Here is a 19,803-nt window from a genome sequence, read left to right as displayed (position 1 = left end):
GGAATGACAGTTGCTAGCTGTTCCAGCTGACAGCAATGCACTATCATCCAATTTGAAGGAAAAAAATTAAATGACTGATTAAGAATTTATAAAAACGTATGTAATTATCAATTTAATACTTTAAAATGCGAGAAAATAACGTTATTTGAACACGCCATTTCAGACTAAAACGAAAAATCTGTTAGAAATGCTAGGAAAAGTAAATTGTATTGCAATTCTCTTGCTGGGCCTGTTTACCAGTGGATGGGGCTTTTTGGAGCACGATAGCTGGATAACAGTTGAATTACAGCATGCCCTTTCCTCTACAAATCCGGAACAGTTCTCTGATCGTGGCAACATTACCATAGCAAGCCTTAATTCTGGCCAGTCGAATGTAGTGCAAGACTCCTTAACGAAGAGGGAACTGGAGAGCATAAAGGTTTTGGCAAAGCGAGACGACTTCTATCGCGTAAAGGCCACGGTGGTGTATCCGAATGGCAATAAGCAGCAGTTTTTAACATCCACAAAAGCTTGTAGCTTGCTGCAGGCACAATTCAATGACATACTTTGGATTTCATTGGATGCAAATGGATTTGTAACGGGCATCACCACTTCACAGGATACGGTAACCAAGGGCGCCGATTGCGGCACAAGCGATGTGTTGCAGATTCAGGAAACCAGCTTCAATACTGATGTTATCATAAGGCATTCCGAGCTTGCGCCCGTGCCCGATACCGGCAGCTTCATTCAGAAGTTCGAGCGCGAGGCCAAGGAACGCGGTGAAGTGCGTGATAACAGAGGCTTCTTTGCCAAATACTGGATGTACATTGTTCCCGTTGTGCTGCTAGTGCTGATTTCTGGCGCTACAAACCAGGATGCCGCCAAATAATCAGCAAATTGTGTGTAGCATAAAATTAAATTAAAGTTAGCCTATTATTGTTTGCAATTAAACAAATATGGAAGTATACCAAATATAACTATATTTGTACAAGCATCTATCACACTAAACTCAATCGTTGTCATTATCAATACCCATAGCCTTGTCAAAGTCCTCCTCACTAATCTTGTTTTTCTTGAGGCGTTTAAAAAGTCTGATGTCGCTGGCTAGCTCATCCAGATCCTCTTGTGTGTATTTCTGTTTATGCTTTCGTTTTGTGCCGCCCGCTTCCGCTTGACGTTTGCGTTCCTTTTTTGCTTTACGCAGCTCCTTTTTGGTCTTTGTATCCAATTTGGCTTTTTTCGTTTGGTCCCAGGACTCTGTGCGTTTCATGTGCAGCTTTTGTTTGCCGGGCCATTTACCCGTCTCCTCGTAGGTTTGCAGTTTTTGCTTGCGCACCTGCTCCTTTTGAACATTCTTATAGGCAACCTTGTTTAGATCGAACTCAAACGAAGGCGCTATGAAGCCGCTGCCTTGGTAGTTCTTAAACTCTGGCATACGTGGCAGCTGCAGCAATCCATAAGCAGTAGCCATCTTGCCCAGATCCAGATCCTTGAGCCTTAAAATAGCGTTGCATTCGTGCTTGGTGTACGCACGCACGTGGGAAACAAAAGCGCGCATGCCCTTGTCGTAGATAGCCTTATCGGCCGCTTGAACTTGATGCAATTGTGCCACAGTGGAGTTCAGCTGATCCTCTGATATTTCAAAGCAGGTTTCTTCGAGTTCACTCAGCTCTACTTTCTGGTTTATCTTTAGAAACTTAACATAGGCGTCCTCGCTGGGTAATAAGAACACTAAGGCATTACCTTCGTTGCCCTGACGCGCAGTGCGTCCAACACGATGCACAAAGCTAGATGCATTTGAGGGCGGATCCCACTGCACTACCCACTCAATCTCAGGTACATCCAGTCCACGAGCAAGAACATCTGTACAGAGCAGCACAGCCTGGGATTCTTTACGAAAACGCTCCACAATGTTAGCGCGTTTAGTTTTCATCTTGCCATGTATTCCCAACACGCTGCGTTCTGGCAGCAATGGTGGCAGCGTTTCCGCCCAGTATTCAACACAGGCGCAGGTGGGAAAGAAAACCATAACCTTGGCGCCTCCAGTGGTAGGTGAACGCAAGAACTGCAATAGCGATAGAAACTTGCGCTCTGGCTCAACGATTCTGTAAAAGTTTTGTAAACGTGCAGGCGTATTCACGGAAGCCTTCTCCTTGACAGACACCAGCACGGGATTGCGTAGACCTGCACGTATCAGATCCGTTACCTCAGTGGTCTGTGTGGCTGAGAAGAGTCCAGTACGTCGCTGTCTTGGCAGATAGGCAAGAATGTTACTAACGCTGGCCTTGAAGCCCATGTCCAGCAGACGATCCGCCTCATCGAGTACAAGAAACTCCAGACTTTTGACGCGCGAAGCCAAATTCAAATCGTCTCCCTTACGTTGAAACAGATCCTCCAGGCGTCCAGGAGTACATACCAATATGCTTGGCGACTGTTTCTTCATTGTGATGATGTCCTCCTCTATACTGTTACCGCCCACAATGAGCTGCTGATTCAGATGCTCCAGCTCCTCGTGTTCCAGGAATTGTGCAAGCACATCCGAAATTTGGCGTGCCAATTCACGTGTGGGCGAAATAATCAGCGCACCTATTTCCTTAGGACCCCATGGCGTCTCCTTATGTCGTCTCTGGAGCATCTCTAGAAGTGGCACCAAGAACGCCAATGTTTTTCCACTGCCAGTAACAGCCTCAGCGGAGACATCCTTACGCCCCACCAGCAATGGAATGGTCGCTGTTTGTACAGGTGTCATCAGCTTAAATCCAAACCCTTGCAGGACCTCCAGCACAGGATCTGATAGTGGAGGTTCCAAAGCGCTCCATGCTTTCCGTGACATTGTTGATTATAGTAAGTGTTGCCACATTATGCGACCAAATGGCGAGCTAAATTTTTAATTTTCAACTTGGTGGCAACACTGATTCAGTAGTTCGCTCATTAGTTCATTGGTTCTAACAAACACACTCGATCGTTATTTTTGAAAATATGGAATTTAAAGCAATGAAATAGATTTCATTATTGAATCAGAATAAAAATGATAATACATATTTAGTCATGATAAATAATGGATATTTAAAAATTGTAATGGAAAGCTCCGTTACAAGATTTGACCCATTAATGCCACAGAATATATTTGTTTCCCAAACATAAGTTAGAGTAAAATTTATGAATAGCAAAAGAAAACAATGAAATCGAGCTTTTAATATTTAATTTAAAATACTGTAAAATATATATGTTTTTATGTAAATACAAATTTAAATATAATTTCATTAGACACTAAATACAACTTTTCGTTATACCGCTTTTGAATTCGTATTACACATTTACTTAATTTTTAAAAACTCATACGATTGGAAATACGTATGCTCCCGACAAAGATACAAAGCTGATGTTTCCTGTTGCAATAAAAGAAGTGAATGCAAAAAAAAAGTTCACATTTAAAGATATAATTTGTATAACTATAAATTTTTGGACATTATTCTTATCAAAAGTGTTTGCAAAAATATTATGGAATTTCGATGTGACTGCTAATTTTGACCTGTAGACAATCCAAACGTAAAATTTGATTTTTTCGCATTTGTTCCTATCGGTTTTTAGCGGTTCACATTTAAAGGCAAATTGAGTGTGCTTAAATGCCAGCTCCATTCGGCTTTGCACCAAGGCTTTTATAGGGCCGCCCACCATTGCGCTCCCATTCACGATTAAACTCATGTTCTAGTATCTCGGCGCCACGCTTACGCGTCAGACCCGTCTCCTCCAAGCTCAACTCGCACATCTGCATGTCATCCGTGCCGGCAACTAGCAAAATGGGCGGCTTATCAGCATGCAACTCCATTTGTCGAGCAATCCACTGGCCATCAAAGTGAGCGTACCACAAGCCGCGCTTAGCTGAATTTAAATGAGACTTTAATACAAGAATCGTATAATTACTCGGTTACTTACTGTTATCGGGCGCATTTGCACGCATAAATGGTATGCGGAAGAAACGGTGCTGAGCCGTGACAATTTCCTGTATGGGCTGCACCAGAGGTGGCTGCTTGAAGGCTATCAAAATGGCAAGTTTAGTATTTTATGGCTATTTTTAATGCATTGCACATCTTACCGGCCTCCATGACGCTGCGTGGCGCACGCTCATTCTCATCCATGGTGGTGCGTTTGCGGTTCTTTGCCTTCCAGGCATGATACACCTTCAAGCGGCGATGGAACTCTTGACGACAGGCCTAACAAAAACAATAAGTAAATATGTGTAACTAATATTTATTATGCATGCTTACCTCTAGCAGTTCAATATCACAGGACGTGTTGATAGCATCGCGTAGCTCGGAGTACTTCCATTTGGACAAGTCGTACTTTTGTTTACCCAATGCTTGCTGCTGAGCGCGCACGTTCTCCGATCTAATTTAGATAATCGGCGATTAGTCAACAAAAACATTAACATATCTTTATAGTTCACAAAAAGCTACAGCGAAGTGAGTTATAGATGGGATTTAATGAGCATTTTAATAAAATTAATACTACTAAACTAATAGCCAATTTATTTACAATATTAAGTATGCTTGATTAGTATGAATAGTATACAAGTTTATAGGGTATATTAGTAATTTGGTTAGAGAGAAAAGTTTTCAAAAACCAGCACCAACTCACTTAGTTAAATATCGCGAAGCAATGTTTGACACAACTTGTGAAAAACTTGTTCAAAAATATTGTAAAGAAGAAGTAAAGTATATTGTAATATTTTTAAGTTCATACAGTCCAATTAGTTTTTGTTTAAAGCAGTTAAAGAAAGCATAAATATTTGTTTAAAATATATAGTACAATAACAAATTATAAAGCGTGCTATACCTGATCAGTTTGTTGGGACCCATGGGAGACGCGTCATTGTTACCACCACTGTGTATTTGTTGGATTTTTTGTGTATATTGTGTGTGTGTGTGTGGGTTGTAAATTGTGTAGAAAAGATTGCGTGTAAGGGAAGGGAAAAAGTTTGTGAGTTTTTCTTTTAAATATACATAAATATCATAAATTATATCTTATATAAACAGCAGCTAAAAAAGAATGTCCTACTAAATTTTTGGTGACGCGTAAAATTTTTGATTACATTGTTCAGTATATTCAAACTTAATCCGCACCAATTCAAAAAATATAAACTGCTAACTGTTGCTAACTATTTTTTAAATCCCGCTACATACTTGCGTATAACTGGTGGACTATCCTCCACCTGGCCATTGGATTCGTTGGCCAAACGCATCGCCAACTCATGATCGCGACGCTCCTGCTCTAGCTGCTGACGATATTTGGCATCGTCCTTGGCTTCCTTTTCCAGCTGTGCCTGCAGTGCTAAGGCAGCACGACGATCTTCTTCCTCTTGCCGCAAACGTTGCGCCTCGGCCAGTTTACGTCGCGTTTCCATTTCAGCTTTGCTGTAGTTTAACATCAAAAATATGCATAAATAATTTGAACAAAATAATAATAATTTGCAACACTTACAGTCGTTTATTTTCGACCTCCTCACGCATGCGTTGCTCCTCTTCCTCCTTAGCACGACGTTCCGCCTCCAGAGCTTCTTGAATCTTGCGCAAACGCTCTTGCTCCTCAGCCTGTTGTTGCTCCTTAAGCTTTGTGTTCAAATCAACAGTGAGCTTATTCATATTGGCCATGACCACGGTGTACATGGAATCGATTTCACGTTGCGAGATGCGTGGCGTATGCTGTTGAAATTAAAAGTATAAGCATTGTTACTTAAAATTAATTCACTTAGAACTTACCTTAATCTTGCGTATAGCGTCATCTATTTGTTTATAAATATCATTAACGCCACCCACAATTTCATCGCGACCCATCTTGAGGCCGTTGGCAATTTCAATGGTCTTCAAAGTGTTGGTGCGTATCTTATTGATCTTGCCAATGCCCTGGTAGCGTGGACGATGCTGCTTACGTGCCAAAAAGCCGCGCGCAATACGCTGGACAGTCAGAACGCACTTGTTGCGGAAGATTATGCGATTGCGCACTGCAAATGCATTTGATTAATAAACAAATAAGCCCAAACTTTAGCTTATACTTACGCTTGATGACGCACAAAGCGCCCAGCGCTGACTTGACCCAGCGTGAGCGTATTAGCCACTTCTTCACCTTGGCCACAATGGCGAGCATATTCTCCGGATCGGAGCGCATAATGCGATCAAACTCTACAAACTTGCCCGGTCTGAAGAAGACCTTGGTGATGCCAAATTTGAAATCCTTGGCACTCAAATTGAGCGACTGGAACATGGCCTCACAGAAGGTGCGCGCAGGCAGCGACACCAACTCCGGTGGCAACACCGACTTATACATGCTATAGAGATCGGCAAAGAGCACACGCGATGGATAGCCATGCTCCATCAGTTCCAGCACTGAGATGGTGCCAGAGCACTTGAGCTGCGCCAGCGCCAGCGAGCCCTCAAACTGGCGATCAACCATTTTGCTGTTGGGCTTGATGCAGCGTATAAAGTTGGTGCCCTAACAACACAAATAAATAATTAAATTATGCACAAAATTAAGTTCAATTGACGCTTACATTCTGCTCTAGTTTCTCCATAAGCTCGCCCAGCTGTGTCTTGAACTTGGAGCCCACGGATATGAAGTTCAGCTTGCCACGCACCGAAGTGTTGCTGCCCGATGGGAAGAGCTGCTTGAGCAAAGGATTCTCGCACTCCTGCACCAGACCTTCGAGTGATGCGTGCAAGGCATCATTGTTTTTCTCAATAAACTGCTCGGTGTTGTAGCAAACGGCGCCTGCAAAGTGACGCACCAGGAAACCTTCCTCATCGCGCAGCGTGCGATGCGCCTTGAGACGCGACGAGCGTGGCAAGCCTAGGCGATAGTGATTCGCCCAGGACTTGTGCACCTCAGCGGTAAAATGACACGGCGAGGGCTTGGGCAGCTTTGACTCCTCATCCAGCAGCGTAAAAATGCCATTCGACTTGGCCTCAATCAACTCGATGATGTCCTGATTGTCCGTGAACGTAATCTCTGGCACATTGAGACCTTCGCGCTTGTACAGCTCCTGCTCGTTCTTTAAGATATTGTCGTTGAAGAACTTTTGCAGCTTCTCGTTGCAGTAGTTAATGCAGAACTGCTCAAAGGAGTTGACAGTGAAGTACTCAAAGCCTGCAATATCCAGCACGCCGATATAAAAGTTGGATGCCTGGAAGGGTATGCTCTGATTGATTAAGGCCACAATGCGATCGAACAGACGGCTATAAATAGCCTTGGCCAAAGCATCGCGTGCATTGCTCGCCTCGTAGATCTTAAGAGGAACCCTGCAAAATAAACAAATTAGCAAGCAGCTTGTGAATTGATTTGAGCGGCTTATGGCTTACATGATAACCGTGCCCTTGAAGCCGCCGCCTTTGCTCTGCATGACGCGCGACACCAAAGCAGTGCGCAGCTCGGTCTGATCCACACCCAGCAGCGTGCTGGTAATGGTCAGCGATTGCTCCGACGCCTCAGATACCTGACAGCCGCCACGCACATCGTCGGGTATTTCCTCAAAGGCAATGTTACCCAAATGCAGCACAGCTGCCACCAGCGAGTAGATGCCCATTTTCTCCATATCAGACAAGCCCAAACGTCCCAGCGCATTATCCAAATTCTGAAAATGCTGATAGTCATCGATTATGGGATCCTTAAGCGGGCCCTTCTGCTGATGACTCTTCGACTTTTGCGAGCCTGGTATAAGCTGCTCCGTCTTGGCATTGGTAAAGTACTGCGTACAGCCGGACAGATACTGCAAAAAAGTAAAGAGCATTAACTTTAAGTGTAACATTTGTTTGTATTACAAAACGTACGCGATAGTCGTCTGGCTTGCCCAGATTGAGCTTATCCCGCAATTGCTGTGGCGCACCAGCGAGCAGCATATAGAACACATGATAGTTGCGCTCCTCGGCGCTTTGCGTGCATATGCGACTCTTCTCCAGCAAATAGTGCGAGATATAGCCGCCAACCACTTGGCACTTGCTGTTGTAGTGCACCTCAATGAATTTGCCGAAACGCGATGAGTTATTATTGCGTGTTGTCTTGGCATTGCCAAAAGCTTCCAGTACAGGATTTGCTAAAATGTATTAATAATGTAAGATTTGTTTATTATAAACAGGCGCGGAATATTGACATACCATCCAGTATTTTAGCTTCTATGGGTCCGGCACTATCATGCGAGTAGCAAAGATATTTGAGCAAATATTTGGTCGACTCCGTTTTGCCAGCTCCCGACTCGCCAGACACAATAATGGACTGCGATAGCTTATAGACGCGCATATCGCGTATGGCTTTGTCGGCTAAAAAGGAAGTTAACTTAGTGCGTGTCTACAAAGTGTTGGGCAAACAACTTACCAATGGCAAAGACATGCGGCGGCATTTCACCCAAGGAACGTCCATTGTACTGCTTGATGGTATCGGGTGCATAGAGCTCCTTAATTTCACGATACGGATTTACTGCAATCAATATGTTGGCCACATAGGTCTGCACAAAAAGAGATTGTTAAACTTTTAACTAGTTTGATATTTTACACTTACGTAGATTTTGTCTTTGTAGTAACGCGTTTTTAGATTATCCAGAAATGTGGCCTCATTGAGCAGCATAAGTTCACCTGAAATTTAAACATAAAACGTGCTTTAAAAATAATGCAATGCTAACTTTCACCTATGTCGTCGGGGTCGCCAGCGCTTTAAGTTTAAGTGTCTTTAATGTTGAACTGGCAAGCGTAACAAGAATTTAATGCTCATGAGCAAAACGATTTTAAATGCAGGTTTATTGCTCTAAAATGGAGCATAAAGTACACACGTGCATAAAGTTGCTTGAAAGTTGTACAATTACAGTATATAGCAAATGATAAAGGCTAAAGATTTCTACAGAAACTATTTAGTTCTGCTAGCTGAAGAGCAATAATATGATATAGCTGTATATCAGCTTATATCTTATAGCAGCTAGCATAACGTACACATGTTCTACCTACCATTTATTGAAAAATTATTATCAATTTTGTGCTACTTTCATTCAAAAAATGTTAAGATAAGCGCGCTGTCTGTCTCTTGTATCTAAATGCCAACAAAGATATATAATCTCCAACTTCACGTTTGCATAGACAATTCTGAGCTGCTTAGCATTTGTACTAATATAAAACACATACATTTCCGTTTTGTTTTTGTTAAATTTATATAATGACGCGACTGCAAACGTAAGCAAAGATAAAACGCCAAAAGCAAAATATAGACAAAACTAAATACACACGCAATAGCTAATGAATGTATTCACACATAGACATAGAACAGTTACTTAGTTAGTTAGTCATACTTACAGTTATCATCGTGATCCTGCGGGCCATCACATGAGGAGTGTATATCATCATAGTGGCACGTGCGTTTTGCATACTTCTTATCAATGGGCGTTACTTCAAACTCCTTCGTACCGATTTCAGTTATCCGACCTTGTATATATCCTTCTATCGGATCCCGCACCCAAACAAGCTGGGTGTCCTCCAACATTTTTCGCACTGCAAGCCAAACAATTCGTAATCAGTATTATTAACGCATTAGTAGGGGATTTTCATTAGCAATCACAATCGAATTGAAAGAAAGAGCGCAACACAACGAAATTAAAAATCTTATCAACTAAACACCGGTTAACAGCAGGTAACAGACCTAGGAGACAGTTGTGTGTGTGCCGCGTTGTTAGAGTTCTCAAAAGCAACTGAAACTGAGCGAGCAGCACATAACGCTAGCTGCAGTCCCAGGCCAGGTATTCTATAGTAATAGTGTTGCACGCGTGTCACGACTATCGGCGAAATTAGACGTACAACTAATAGATGTGATTAATCAAATTAGTAGTTTGATTGTTCAATACTTTGATATTTTTCATATGAATTCTTCGCTGTTAATTATAGTTATACATATTTGTATTATATATTAATTTTTGGACTTCGATTGCTCATTGGTCTATTGCAAGAATTAACATTTAGTTACGATCATTTCGCGTAGAGCACGCGCTCATCACTGTTGATCGTTATACAAATGCTTTTACTCTCTTTCTTTCCCTCACTCGCTCTCTCTAGTCTTACGCTCTTTGCGTCTAAGCACTTTAGGCTATGCTTAATGCAAGTTAACAGTCATTACTGCTGTTTTTGCTGCTCCGCTGCGGGCTTGCCGGTGTTTTACTGAAGCTCTCGTTTCTCAGTTATTAAACTTAACCTGTGTGCTATGTTTGCTCTGCTCACCTTTCGTTCGCTCTCTATCTCTCTCGCTTACTCTCTTTTAGTGCTGGTTCTGCTTTTGACTGTCATTGTTCTTTATGCGCTGACGTTGGACGTTGGCTGTGTGTTGTGGCAATTTTCAGTTTGCTTTTTGCCTATTCGCCTGTTCGCCCATTCTACTAGTTTTACCTTTCTTGGTCATGCGTTGAGTCACGGGCGTCGTGCTGTTGATAAGCACGGACGGCTACGCCGAAGCGTGTAGGTGTCGACAGCGCAAGAGGAAGAGCGAGCCAACGCACCACGGACACCACAAAAACAATGACGACGACCTTGTTGTTGGGGTCTAGTTGTTTCGTCAAATCCCCATAATAAAAAAGTGAAACAAATTAACATGCAAAGCTAAGTACTTCCATAAACAAATGAAAATATTCGCAATAGCAAACCGCAAGCGCTCACTTACAGCAAAACCCGCTCCGCCCCCGCCTCCCCTTTAGACATTACTAGTCACCACTACCATTGTGGGTTAGCAAGACAATGACGTTGAGAATTATACGGCGTCAAGGTGAAATTCATTTAACTAGTTCGCTGGGTTAATGGTACATATATCTACATATAGCATCCAAACTCGATTCGGCTCGGCTTTGCTCGGCTTCAACAAACAGACTGGAACCCCAAAAACGCTTGACGTGGACAACAAAGTAAAACAATGGGCATCTCTCTCTATCTCACTCACTCACTCACTGGCCGCATAAATTAAATTGAAATTTTTGCAAAAGGTGCTAAATTATTAAATGATCTTTAAACGGGTTTTGTTGATATAAAGAGAAATACAAACGTTATGTGGGTGTAGTGAGAAAGATTTTAATAAACGTTATACAGTTATAGTTATTCAATGAATACAAAAGATAAATGCAAAAAGAAATCTTGAATAATATTAAAAATTGATAAGCTTTGAACTCTACAAATATTTTATATAATTTATGTTAGCTTGGGGATTATATTTATCTTGTTTCTTATGTTTATTTTTATTGGGTATTTCCATATGTTCTACATATTAAATATATTCAAAATTGATAAGCTTTAAACTCTAAAAATATTTATTATAAAATATTTTAGCTTGGGAATTGTAGATATCTTGTTTCTTAAGTTTATTTTTATTGTATCTCCATATGTTCTACATTTTAAATTGACACCCAAAAGTTTCATGCGTCAGCCAATGCTTTTTCCTTACTTAGCATTAGCATAAATTTGTTTGAAAACTTGAAAATTGTATACCATAGTTTTGTTTACAAACTCTTTTGTTGTAAGATAAGCGCTGCACTTTTGTTGTTGAATGCAACAAACTCATTAAATGCAATGATGTCTATCATAATTAGTGCGGTTAATGCACAGAAAGTGGAACTTGGCCTAGGCCATATGGCTGGAAATCGCTTTATAATGTGCCAGGCAAATTAACAACAATTTTTCGAACAATTTAACATAATCTTGATTATGCAGAGAAGAAAAACACAATTGCAGCAGCAGCTGGAGCTCAACTTAGCTACCCTGTAAATGAAGTTGAGCAGAGTTTATAAGCCAACAGATGTGTACGTTATTGATTAACGTTAAGTGATTCATTTTTATCGAGGCATAAAAGTCAAAGCTTTTTTTTTTGATAAGCGGTATACAACAAGTTGAACAGCATTTGAAACGTTTCTATTTTATGTATGCATGACAGGCTTTAACGATGACGAGCGACGCCTCTGTGTCCACAATTTGTCTGCGGCGCTGCATGAGACGTTGGCATAAATTACAAATTGCGCAAAAAATAAAAAGTAAGAGATTGCAGCAGTTGCGCGCCGCCTATGAGAAAAGCAAGCAACGATGCAAGTTAAGCCTGCCGCCTGTGAGTATAAAGACGAAGCTGCTTGGCTGCATTCTGGCAGATTGCATGGAAATTGCAAGACGTTCTACGCTATGTCTCAGGCCAGGCAGCCATGTGTGGCAAAAAGCATAAATGACTTGATGACAGCGCAAGTGCTTGAGGGCGACATTGACAAAGAATCAAGACCCAGAGAGAGAGGGAGAAATAGACAAGTCATGTAAAGACTTATGAAATGTGAAGCGGCGGCTCTTTATGCGCACCTGCTCATCCCAAGCAAACAGCAGACACATATATAAAGCGGCTTAAGCACGGCTCAACAACTCTGTTTGTCTGTTTGTCTGTTGACCAGCGCGTATACGTAATTTGAGCATATGCACTGACACTTTTTGACCAGCCAAAGGTCCAATTAGCCAAAGCCAAAGCAGACCTACACTGATTTAACACACAGATACATACATAGGTTTGCATGTATGCGTGGGTGATATCATCAGCGTCTAGTTAGAGACTTTGAGCCCGCCCAGCTTTGCGTGTTGCTTATTACACTAATTGAGCGCTTGCATATTTATTTATGCATTTTGCGCCAGTGCTGCGTAGTTCGTCTATTAATTGAAGTTCAAACAATTTTTATTGTCAAAGTCAACGCACTGGCAATTTACGCTGTAACGCAACTTGGGTCATTCACTTATTAATTGTCATAAATTAATTGCTGGCCAACAAATTGGTTAAGATAAGATTACATGTATTAATTAATGGCAGAAAAACTCACCAGTGCTGCAGTCATGTTGTGCTTTGTTGTCGTTATAAAAATCCATGTTATAGACTTAAATTAAATATATATGTGATGTCAAGATCGTTGCTGCACCCTCAAGTGTTTGCACTAAGGGTAATTGCGTATTAAGCGAGGGTGACACAGGTTGACTGCACTTTGAGCTCAAAGCTGAGGGTTGCGACTTGCCTATGAAACCGTTTTTATATATATGTTTGTTATTATTATTATACTGCTGTTGCCTTGCCTGATTTTCACTATCGATTAAACACTTTTCACTTTGTTTTTGCAACACACTTTCGCAATCGCGTTTATTTTCGCTTTTTTCATTGCATTGCGCTCTGTTTTTTTCAATCCAATTTGTTTGGCATTAATTACATGCTAATGTTAGCAACTTTATTGCACAATTTATGCTCAACAACAACAATTGCTGACCTACATTACGCGCCAGCAAATTATCAACAAAAGATGAGCCAGATGAGCCACGTCAAGTGGAGTCGATTTATGTATGCAGCTGTAGCTATAACTTGATACTTGTTGTTGTTGCTGTTGTTATTGTTGCAATTTTCACCCAGTAACCGAGTTCAGTTCGCTATAACCGCCTATCGCCCCGCTTACAACAGTTTGAGAAAATGCATAACACGTGCGTTGCCGACTGCAGTCTACGAGCTCACAATTTGCACTGATGCGTTTGTTGGATTCTGTGCAGGACGCACATCTAATCGGGGGGTTGTTGCGCTCACGTTATATCGTAAACGATATACAGCGGCATTTACTGCGCCGAATCCAGTTTACTTGTGTGTGGGTGGGCGTTTTAATTCTATTTGAGCTGCTCCAATTCAAGACCAAACAATGGGCCAAAAGTGTAACACACTCGCTTCAAGTGCTGCAGCAACCAGGAAGTGCAATAGCCAAACTGCAATCAGCGCCACAATAGAGACGCACAATAGTCGCATCTAATGCAATGACAGTGCAACTTTGCATGACATAACAACTTCCGGTATAATTTATGCGACTCCCTCAACGCAACAGCTGTGGGCTGAGTTGTTTACAATAGTCAAAGGTATTATTATGCGCGCCCTCAAACTACTAAAGTTCAATTTGAGCTTTATTGCTGCTTATCAAAAGCTCAGATTTATTCTGATTGGTCAGCATCCGCAAAAGCTTTCGTAAAGCTTTCACAATTGACTGTGCGCTGGCTGTGCAGGGGGCTGCGCCCGGCTGTTTCATAAAAAAAAACCAATGCAAATTATAGCGATTTATTTCTTGCAAAAAATAATGTGTCAGTGAGTTATAAATATAGCCAACTGCCTATTGAATTGTTTATGCGTTTACTACAGCACTCTTTATGGCGCAGTCTGCTGAATTAAGCAATAAATAATTTTGAATTGTTTGCATAAACATATATATGTGTGCGTATGTATGTGTTTACATTGCATTTCCTTTACTGATGCTCTCGCTCTCGCTCATTTGATAGCTCGCACACAAACACCCCAAAATTGCTTGTTTGTGTGCGTGCATGTGTGTGAATACCTGAATAATTTTTCAGTGCTTGCCTCTCGTTGTTGCTTATACAGCACGTTTAGCTCAACTCGCTCAACAAGTCAGGTTGGCCGAGCGGTCTAAGGCGCCAGATTTAAGCTCTGGTTCTCGAGAGAGAGCGTGGGTTCGAACCCCACACCTGACAAGTCGGAAAAATACTTTTTATTTTATTTTATTTAATTAATTCAAACAAAGCAAGGCATTTTCCTTTTAGTTGTCTATAGTTTAACCACTCTTTGGCTATTTAATAATAAATAAATACAATTACATGCATGTATTTGACTAAATAATTGAGTACATAATTTTATGTTCTGTTTAAATTACTGACTAGTTGTTTGCTTTGCGTGTAATTAAATAGATTTGCTGTTCTAGAGTTTCGAGCACTGTACACCTTCCGGTTGACCAAAAGGGCCTAAAGCAAACGTTAACAAAGGGCCAGCAAATGCCGTTGACTCTGAATATTAACAATCGTGCTGTGCTGTGCTGTTCGTTATGTGTCTATTGTTGTGTGTGGCTTTTTGTTGGTGCTTTGTATTCTGTTGCATTGCGCAAAGTCGTGAAAAAATAATTTGAAAATGCTTACAAAGATGCAACGCTGTGGCATGAATATATAACTGTGGAAAATCAATTTATCAATGCTTAGGCAAATTTAACTTTGAATTTAAAATTAATTAAGTTGTTAAATTTTCCAAAGCGTAAAGAAATGAAGCAAACATTCAATTTGCCACATAATACGTTGCAACATAATGCAGCGACCCATTTGTAATGTTACCCTCTATGTCTCTCTATGGAACTTAAATTGATTCCCAGCAAAAGATTGCATGCTTAAAAAAGCCAAACAATTGCCATAATTTCATAACCCAAAGCTTGTTTTGCCATTCTTTTCATTGCTGGCAAGACAGAAAAGAAACCAAAACTAAGACAACGTTGAAAATTGTGTAATAATTGCGACACTTTATTGTGCTTCAAAAAGACACGACGAATGGCAGGGCAAACAAAAGTTTACAGCATTTGTCAATTTATTTTCATTAAAAGAATCTCAACAATAGCAAAAATTTCAATCGAAACGCTGCGCATAGTTTGGACCGTGCCAAAAGGCATAAGAACTTTGTGCTGTTGCCATTTATGGCATGAAAAAAACTCGTTTTGTGCCTGGGACAGCCACAAGATATTGCCTTGGATGGTCAGTTCTTTGACCATGCGCTTCAAATATCAAGTTCAACCAGTCAAACGCAACAGGCTGCCGCAGCCTCCCAGGGACGCTAACGGTCTGCACAGTGTAAGGAGCAGCGACAGGTTCGCGCGCTGGCCGAGGCGGGGGCCAAGTTGCACGGATTGAACCAGTTCGACTTGTTTTAGCCGCAACGAATACTTGCAGCTGTAGCTAGTCAACAATATTAAACAACAAAACCTACAAAAATGTACATAAATAAAAGAAAAGTGCACTGTCAGCATGCATGACTCATGCTAACTAACTAGCCCCAAAAAAAATAAAAACAAAAAACGTTTTTCCGGCTTGGCAGTCAGTGCTTGAAAAGCAATTCCAATTGCAGCAGCAGCAGCCACAACAACAACAATTGTTGCAGCTGTAAAAATTTATGGCCCAAACATAGCAGGAACAACATTTGATGATGTTTATGCAGAGCTCAGAGGGTTAAGTTCACTGTACCGTAAAATGCTGCGCATGCGCAAAAAACCAGCAACCAAAACGAGTTCATTGTGTTCCAGCTTGAAATTTTCGGTTTGCAGTTCATTTCGTAGTTAGCACCAAAAACTACTTTTAATTTTGTTTTTCAATTTTTCTAGTGCATTGTCGCCAAGTTCACTGACTTGGCCAACAAATTGCTGCGCTTTTGCTTTTTAAGAAAATAGTTAAAGTTGTTATTTTGCTGTCGATAGGAGTCAGGCAAGTGGAACCAATTTAATGCAGCGAGAAAAACAGGAAAAGCACGCCAACAACAATTCCAAATATAACAATTAAAGCTTCGCATTTCCTATAACACATTTTCTTCTTTTATTTTTGGATTGTAGTTTTATTTACAGTTGCAGCTGCAACACTGCCAAAGACAATACTGATGGATGTATCCATTGGCACTACCCCCAGCCCGCCCCCAGTTTCGTTACTTGTGTTGCACATATGTGCACAGATTTTCCATATGTTTTTACCCCTTGTGTTTGTCTTTTATCTGTTTGTATGACACGTTTTTGCTGTCACAGTTCTGTGGCTTCTTGTAATTGCCAAGTGCACTTGCGTTTTGAATCAAAACAAATAATGACTTTAACGCATTTATTTTTGTTTACTTTTAGCTTTTTAAAGCAGTAAAGATTAGTTTCAATACTAACTTAAATTGCTGCATTTAAGCGCTTGAGTCATACCCTAAAAATGCTTTTAAAAAATATAGCAGAAACAAAGAAACATTATTAAAAATATATATAGAATATAAGCTAAAGTTAGTTCTAGGAATTGTTATGCAATTTTTATTTTACTGCTTATTTTTCTACTGAATTTTCCTTTAGATTACTTTACTTTTAGATTAAACCCATTTTATTTTGATATAGCATGAACTTGATAAACGCTATTTATATTTTCATCTTGCTACACACAAAGTGAATGATCAGATATATATACCTTATATTATTACTATGTATAGGCTGCCAACTATCTGATCTTAATCACACTGAGCTCATCAGTTATATACACAGATATATCAGCGACACACGAGAAAGAAAAACTGAGAAACCTATCAAATAGTTTGAGTTATAACACACACAAACAATGAATAATAAGCATATATCGAAATATTAATTTTAATCTTCAATAATAGAGCAAATATTTTTAGTTGGAGTAATTGTTTTTAGTCTGTTGAATATATCCAAATAAGTGACTACAGAGAGCATTATTATTTAGGATTGGGCACGCCGTATATTTATACATGATTAATAGCTAAATCTCGTATAAATCTAAAGTATAAATTACCGTATATTATGAAGTTCGCGGCGAGATGGTCGCGTGCACTATACAGCTTCATGAAAATCACTTATCACAAAGGCATAAGTAACTTTAAAGGCAGTTGCCGAGCAACAAGAAACACACAAAAAGAAGTTGCGAAAATGCATGAAATATTAATAAAGTGTCACAAATATATCTAAGCTACTTCGTGTGTGTGTTACCCCTACGTAATACAGTCGTGCATAATTTACACTAAATAATTATAACTCACTGACATTACACATTGGTGTTATGTATGGTCTAGTGAGGTACTAATTTTCATATTCAAATGTATTATATAACAAATTGTCTAAACAAAATGAAAAAGTTGAGAAAACGACACATTAAACGATAGTTCTTTCGACTTACAATCTAAATAATTATATAATTTTTAAAAAGTCAAAGTCGACGTACATATCGAGCACGCCTATCCTTGTAAGAACGAACCCCAACTAATTGCCGTCAATTCTCCTTGTGCCTATGTGCCAAAACGAGACACTAAGGCCACATGTCTGCACATCTTTAGAACAAATCTTATGAACCAGAAACAATACGCAGACAACTACCTGTCTATAAGCTGTGTTGAACTACGCTATAACGCATGTGAGCTGACTCGTTTTCAATTACTCTCATGATATATGTTACTCAGAGCAAACGGACACGCGGAGCGCGAACGGCTTGTTGGACGCCACACAATAAATTGAAAACACTTCAAACACATCACGGTATATATTGAGATAATATAGTGACAAAATAGTATCGTAAATATAGACATCTTTACTTGTCTGTGTAATAAACCAGATTAGCACAGGCCATATCTATATCGAAAATTCACAAGATATATATAAATGAAGACGACCTTTATAATATAAGATGTTATTGTAGCCTAAAAACCCCTAAATTGGCTTACGTATCCACACATGCGAGCACACCACTCACTGAACAAAGAGAGAAAAATCTATACTGTTAAGAATATTGTGCGATGACTATGAGAGAAATAGATGTAATCAAGAGCGCCACATTTAGCGTCAATAACAGCACTAATTGAGGCTCTCTAATCGCAAGACTATTAACTACACACTTTCTATAAGAAAACATCACAAACTTATAAATATGTGCTCACATTCAATCTGAATGGTCACTCAAGTATAATAAGAGACTAAACTATTATGGTCTAATTATCTCCAGTGACATTCACACAAATTGAGCAAAACCTGACGCGCTCTGTAGTGATGATATCATGCTAATTTTGTCTTTCGTCTGCCTTTTTTTTTTCTTATTCCCTTTAGGCATATTTCTAAAAATAGCCAAAAACTCTTCTCTGTATGTGTGTGTGCGGGAGTGACAGCTGTATGTGTGTGGATTCTCCACTTTTGCTGCCGCTGTTGGGGGTGAGTTATCTGAGGATGTCGCGATCTCTACTCTACACACAATCTTTTCAATTGTTATTAAAGTCATAAAGTAAGCGTGCACAGTATTATTTACTTTTGCTTACCTGTTGCTTCCGCTGCTGTTGCGGCGTTGTTGTTGTTTATGCTTCGATTTCAGGGTCACGTAGCCAGAGTTCTTGCAATTAACTATAACACTGCGTACACCGCGCCAATATCCGCTTGGTCTGTTTATTATTGTTTAAATCCAAATCACAGCAACTAATGTATTTATCTAGAGTTTAGCCTAATCACAAATAGAATCTGACGTATTTCAATTGGATAGGCTCGTTTTGAATTTAACGCTCGCTACACATGACGCGACGCGACCACAATAAATTGCAAGTGTCTCCAAGACAAACTTCAACGATCTTTGATTTGCAATTCCATCCGCGACGCAAACGCACATCCGACGCTTTCAACGATTTTGCTTATTTTGTTTATTTTTTTAAATTTCAATACATTTTTTACCAAACTCAATGGTTTGAAGTGGGCTCGAAGTGTCCTCTCAATTGTTCGAGTTTGACTCAAGTGTTCGCCTCAATTGTATGAGTACGACTAAAAGGCTCACCTGAATTGTATGAGTTCGTTCGATCGTTAGGCGACCGCTTGGCTAAACGCTAGCCTTTTAAATAAATAAAAATCTGCAACTACCATCCACAGCGTCGCGTGAAAGTTGCTAAAGAAATAAGCATGTATCATCCACAATATTATCGTGTGTAAAAACATCGATACAACTACGACACATTTCCTACGATGGTTTGTTAGTGTCATCGGCATGCAATTCAATTTATATCGATACATGCAACTGTAAGATTGGCGCCAATAGTTTTTATTTGAATGGGGCTAAGCTGCCTTGATATTTGATTTCACTATATTTGATTTCAAATTGAGAATGAGCCACTGTGCAGCAAAGTTTTTGCTCATCTTCACAACAGACAATTATCTGCAATTATGTTTGTTTATGCCTTATTGAGTACTGAAGTAAAAACTCGACTCGTTTATTTTAAATAAGACCA

General features: G+C 40.0%; 3 protein-coding genes and 1 non-coding gene across 6 annotated transcripts; 2 read left to right on the top strand and 2 right to left on the bottom strand.

The window, feature by feature from the left end:
• The first annotated feature begins 22 nt into the window (after positions 1 to 22).
• On the top strand, positions 23 to 966 carry LOC108603849 (ER membrane protein complex subunit 10). The gene is made up of 2 exons (XM_017993002.2): positions 23 to 96; positions 164 to 966. Exon 2 carries the CDS (start codon positions 188 to 190, stop codon positions 866 to 868), a length of 681 nt encoding a protein of 226 aa, XP_017848491.1. The 5' UTR covers positions 23 to 96; positions 164 to 187; the 3' UTR covers positions 869 to 966.
• LOC108603847 (probable ATP-dependent RNA helicase DDX55 homolog) lies at positions 941 to 2,825 on the bottom strand. The gene has a single exon (XM_017993000.1). It carries the CDS (start codon positions 2,810 to 2,812, stop codon positions 989 to 991), a length of 1,824 nt encoding a protein of 607 aa, XP_017848489.1. The 5' UTR covers positions 2,813 to 2,825; the 3' UTR covers positions 941 to 988.
• Positions 2,826 to 3,404: 579 nt separating this feature from the next.
• LOC108603844 (myosin heavy chain 95F) lies at positions 3,405 to 19,201 on the bottom strand. Of its 3 annotated transcripts, none has more exons than XM_017992995.2 (18): positions 18,853 to 19,201; positions 9,306 to 9,500; positions 8,524 to 8,597; positions 8,341 to 8,470; positions 8,124 to 8,285; positions 7,800 to 8,062; positions 7,332 to 7,738; positions 6,527 to 7,271; positions 6,036 to 6,468; positions 5,739 to 5,980; positions 5,461 to 5,681; positions 5,163 to 5,393; positions 4,816 to 4,863; positions 4,618 to 4,662; positions 4,248 to 4,368; positions 4,076 to 4,193; positions 3,916 to 4,017; positions 3,405 to 3,861 (listed from the first exon to the last, which is right to left on the bottom strand). In XM_017992995.2, the coding sequence occupies exons 2-18, from the start codon at positions 9,490 to 9,492 to the stop codon at positions 3,602 to 3,604; spliced, it is 3,789 nt and encodes a 1,262-aa protein (XP_017848484.1). In that variant the 5' UTR covers positions 9,493 to 9,500; positions 18,853 to 19,201; the 3' UTR covers positions 3,405 to 3,601. The 3 variants fall into 3 exon arrangements, with proteins under 3 accessions (XP_017848484.1, XP_017848482.1, XP_017848483.1); XM_017992993.2 differs by lacking the exon at positions 18,853 to 19,201 and adding an exon at positions 12,827 to 12,844; XM_017992994.2 differs by lacking the exons at positions 4,618 to 4,662; positions 18,853 to 19,201 and adding an exon at positions 12,827 to 12,843.
• Positions 14,430 to 14,513, top strand: Trnal-uaa. Its single transcript has one exon. It is a non-coding gene; the product is annotated as a tRNA-Leu (tRNA).
• Positions 19,202 to 19,803: the final 602 nt, after the last annotated feature.

Source organism: Drosophila busckii, chromosome 3R (assembly GCF_011750605.1).
Source record: "Drosophila busckii strain San Diego stock center, stock number 13000-0081.31 chromosome 3R, ASM1175060v1, whole genome shotgun sequence".
NCBI lineage: Eukaryota > Metazoa > Arthropoda > Insecta > Diptera > Drosophilidae > Drosophila > Drosophila busckii.
The sequence above is the reverse complement of the archived record's forward strand: the minus strand, read 5'-3'. Positions and strand labels throughout refer to the sequence as shown.

What these genes read in the sequence shown, in the direction of transcription:
- LOC108603847 (XM_017993000.1), bottom strand. Translation starts at nt 2,812, where the DNA reads ATGTCACGGAAAGCATGGAGCGCTTTGGAACCTCCACTATCAGATCCT.
- LOC108603844 (XM_017992995.2), bottom strand. Translation starts at nt 9,492, where the DNA reads ATGTTGGAGGACACCCAGCTTGTTTGGGTGCGGGATCCGATAGAAGGA. An exon ending in CGCTTTGTGCGTCATCAAGC is followed by an intron (nt 5,981 to 6,035) that starts GTAAGTATAAGC and finishes ATGCATTTGCAG; the next exon opens with TGCGCAATCGCATAATCTTC. An exon ending in ACGCTATACGCAAGATTAAG is followed by an intron (nt 5,682 to 5,738) that starts GTAAGTTCTAAG and finishes TAATTTCAACAG; the next exon opens with CATACGCCACGCATCTCGCA.
- LOC108603849 (XM_017993002.2), top strand. Translation starts at nt 188, where the DNA reads ATGCTAGGAAAAGTAAATTGTATTGCAATTCTCTTGCTGGGCCTGTTT.